The sequence below is a fragment of the Gasterosteus aculeatus genome, chromosome 7 (genome assembly GCF_964276395.1).
Source record: "Gasterosteus aculeatus chromosome 7, fGasAcu3.hap1.1, whole genome shotgun sequence".
NCBI classification, from domain to species: Eukaryota; Metazoa; Chordata; class Actinopteri; order Perciformes; family Gasterosteidae; genus Gasterosteus; species Gasterosteus aculeatus.
The window spans coordinates 26638010-26641912 of NC_135694.1; the positions used below are offsets into that span (position 1 = coordinate 26638010).

Here is a 3903-nt window from a genome sequence, read left to right on the forward strand (position 1 = left end):
GCCTGACCATGGGAAAAAAAAGTCCTGAGACAAGTGAAACATCCTTTCAGTATTTTAGCCATCATCAAAGGACTGTTTTCTTCAGATGAACGGCTGGAACTACGGTTAAGTTCTCCATGAGGAATCAGGCACTTTCATCGGACAAACATCACAATGACTTACTTCATGAGGATCACAATGAGCGACTTCATGTCTAATGCGCGTGAGGAGTAGGATTGAATCAAAGGAAAAGGAGATGAATGTATCCAATGCAAAGGGACGTCTCGTTTGGATTAAGTCTAAATTTTGCTCCTCTACGGACTTTAAAAAACGGCATCTGCAATTTAGCAAACTAATTGACTCAGTCATTTGAGCGCGGCACCCTTAGCACACAGCGGCCTTGTGAGTTACAATGGAAAGTCCCAATAAAGAGAAGGGCAAACAGATCAGGGGAGGCGGACGAAAGAAGAAGAGGGATCAGTATTTCATCCCGGGTATAATTCTCCATAATTATCCGCAAGGGGCCCGTGTTTACACATGCACTCTCATGAGGTCCGAGTTAAAGCTTATTCGTTACTGGAGCTTAACTTGTGATAAGGCTGCGGCACAGATATTGTTTTTGGCAGCTAATATCCGGTAATTCACTTATTTACACTAAAATGCCAACATGAGGGACAACTTTGGCCTTAACTTTTCAAAGAATGGTCTCATGTGAAATATTCGCGTGTAAAGACTCCCAGTAGCCATTAAATGTTCCAGGCAAAGCTGGTATTTAACATAGTAAACATTCATATTCTGACTCGCACGAGGGGTGGAGGTGCTGATCTCAAGCACTCCACCCAACCTGCATGTGAAGCGGTTCGAGCACCTATTAATAATACTAATAACAATAATAATTACCCCACACTTAAACTGTCGCACGTTGTTACGCAGAACCAAACAGTGATTCACCCGTTTCCGACGGTCCCTGAATCCACCGCCCGCTCGCTCGTAAACAATTTGCGGCGCGCTGATTGGTCAAAGCCGAGCCCCGTTACGTGGTGACGCGGCGTACATACTCGCCACGCACTGCTTGACAGCTCCATAACAAAGCGCTCCCCGGAGCGCCTCTGACCCGGTCTCGCCTCGGCCGAACCGCTCGGAAGTTTCCGCACCCCGCTGTTTTCGGACAGAGATGGCTTCTCGGGAGACCTCTAACGACGCGGGCTGCAGCTCGTCCGAGGAGGACGGCAACCGCGCGGACTCCACGGAGTGCGCGCCGTCTCCGGCGGCGGCGCGGCGGCACCATCCGTTCAGCGTGGAGGCGCTCATGTCGGGCAGGAAGACGGGCGGGGGAGGAGAGCGCGTCCGCCAAGAGCTGGAGGGAGACCCGGTGGCGGTGTCCCCGAGGGTGCTGAGCTCCCTGTATCTGTATCGGGAGACGTGCAGTCCCCCCGGGGGGAGTCAGAAGAGGTTAGCGGCCGTGCCTTCGTCCCCGGTCAAGTCCGAGGCGTCCGAGCCCGAGGACTGCGCGCCGTGGCTCCACGGCAGCGCGTTCTCCACTCAGCCCCGTAAGTGATTCCCGATTTATTTGAGTTGTATTACATATATTATTAAAAATAATGTCCACCTAGAAAATCAGTGACCTTTGTAGGTTTGCACATTTTGAGGGCAAACTTAATTTTTAATTCTCACGCAGATATTTCAGGGGTTAATGTTTGTAGGAGTAGACTACTTCTGACACGCGTGTCGTCTGGTAACAATAAATCAGGCCTTTCAATTGAGAAAAAATGTGCATCCTGATATCCATCTTTCAACCGTGCTGACTGATCAATAAATAGCCTATTAGTCGACTCAGCACCCAGAGGTAGTAAATGGAATTCTACAAAAGTCAGTTGAATTGGTTTTATTCTAAAAATCAGTTGTTTCCTCCCTCAGTCCGCGTCGGCCCGGGATGCCCGCTGAGGAAACACAAGACCAACAGGAAGCCCCGCACTCCCTTCACCACGTCTCAGCTCCTGGCGCTGGAGCGGAAGTTCCGGCAGAAGCAGTACCTGTCCATCGCCGAGCGGGCCGAGTTCTCCTCGTCCTTGACCCTGACAGAGACTCAAGTGAAGATCTGGTTCCAGAATCGCCGGGCGAAAGCCAAGAGGCTCCAGGAGGCCGAGCTGGAGAAACTCAAGATGGCCGCCGACGCCAAGACGGCGGCTGTGGCGGCCGCCGCGGCTGGAGGTTTACACCCGGGCTTTACGTTACCGCTGTCGCTGGGCCCCATGTCCCTGTACGGACAGTCGTACTCCGCCTACCACCACCACCACCACCACCACCACAGACCCATGCTGCCCATTTCACCTCTGGGACTGTACGCTGCTCCTCTGGGCTACAGCATGTACCACTTGTCATGAATGGAAATCAGAGAAAATGGAAATATCACTGACTGAACCTGGCCTCCGAAGAGTGCGGCTGACATTTGAAAAAAAATCGATGTTTTTAATATACCTTCGGCACAAGGCGTGTTTGAAATCGACTTTACGAGCACTTAAAGTCAAACAGGAAATCTTTTTCTTTTTCTTACAGCAAGCATAGAAGAGAAACCTACTGTAGATCTCCTCGCGCCCCTTCGGACGGCGCGTCTGAGCGAGAAGGGGCGTCACGGTCCAGCTGTTTACGCTCTCCCCTTGTTTACTTTTGCAATAATTGAGCTCGGCGAGGACTTGCACCGGGCGCAATAATACAAAGTACAACTTTTCACTCGAGCCTCTCTCCTCATTCAATGCAGTGCCTTGTGTGTTGGAAAGGCCTTAATATTAAGCCACTTTGTGTGTGTGCGTGTGCGTGTGCGTGTGCGTGTGTGTGTGTGTGTGGAGGATGAGTGCTTCAGCAGATCAGACCAAATAAACTACTTCACTGAAGCGTTCGTATAACTGCTACAGAAGTGTCTGCCTTGGAAATACTGCGCTCCTCTTCAATTCTTAAAGACAGACCAATTCAGGTTGGTGGGCTCTCAAAGACGGGGAGGTTCAACCCTCACATTTTCACATCTTCACATTTTATCTCCAGAAACAATAAATAACAATCTTTTTCAACTATAATTATGCGGCAAATGTATGCCTCATGTTGTCTATTTATGTGAGAATATGGTACAAAAGTTCTGACCAAAAGTGTATTTATATTGGTGTTCCTGAATGTCCCTTTGAAAGGGCCGTACGTTGTTCTATGCAGTTTATATATTATATATTTTCCATTAATGTTTTATCGAAATGAACAAAACAATTAAAGCTTTACAGACTCTTTTCTCTAAAATGAATGACTGTTTTTTATTTATGTGTAATAAAAATAAGGTAGGATATGTGTAAATACGTGCAGTTACATTGAAATGTTTAGGTGTGGTAGGAAACCAGCAGAATCAGCTTATACAACTGTGTGTGTGTGTGTGTGTGCGTGGTTTAATTCCAAATCCGTTTCCCCCCCCAGAAACTCAGCGGTGAGTTCAAGGCCACGTGTGACAAACCATAAATACAACCCACATATCATCCGACTTCTCAGATCTCCTTATTAGTGAACTGTCATTTTCCACACTGGTCAAAGTTCTTTTGGCAGAGGGAAACTTTTGTGAGGAGGTTCTGTTTTTAGACAAATACAGTGTGACGTGTTTCTGGCAATCATTAACCTTCCCTCACCGAGTCCTCGTACCTTCTGTCAATTCCGTCTATTTCTGAATCCCAGATGCAAATCATAGCAACCGTAACTTTTAATTGAACTACAAATAACGCTCCTTTCTTGAGATTTTCTCAAACGTATCCTGTTGGCAGCCATTTATGGATTTGTTGATGTTCTTCCCGTACCTCGTTAAATGGGATGTCCATAACCACAACTGACCGAGCAGGTTGAGTCCAGAGGTGTGTGTGTGTGTGTGTGTGTGTGTGTTTGGTTGCTAAAAGGTGC

At 47.9% G+C, this 3903-nt stretch overlaps 1 protein-coding gene across 1 annotated transcript; it reads left to right on the forward strand.

The window, feature by feature from the left end:
- The first annotated feature begins 1021 nt into the window (after positions 1-1021).
- On the forward strand, positions 1022-3261 carry msx2b (muscle segment homeobox 2b). Its single transcript, XM_040183062.2, has 2 exons — positions 1022-1529; positions 1897-3261. The coding sequence occupies exons 1-2, from the start codon at positions 1154-1156 to the stop codon at positions 2361-2363; spliced, it is 843 nt and encodes a 280-aa protein (XP_040038996.2). The 5' UTR covers positions 1022-1153; the 3' UTR covers positions 2364-3261.
- The last annotated feature ends 642 nt before the right edge of the window (positions 3262-3903 follow it).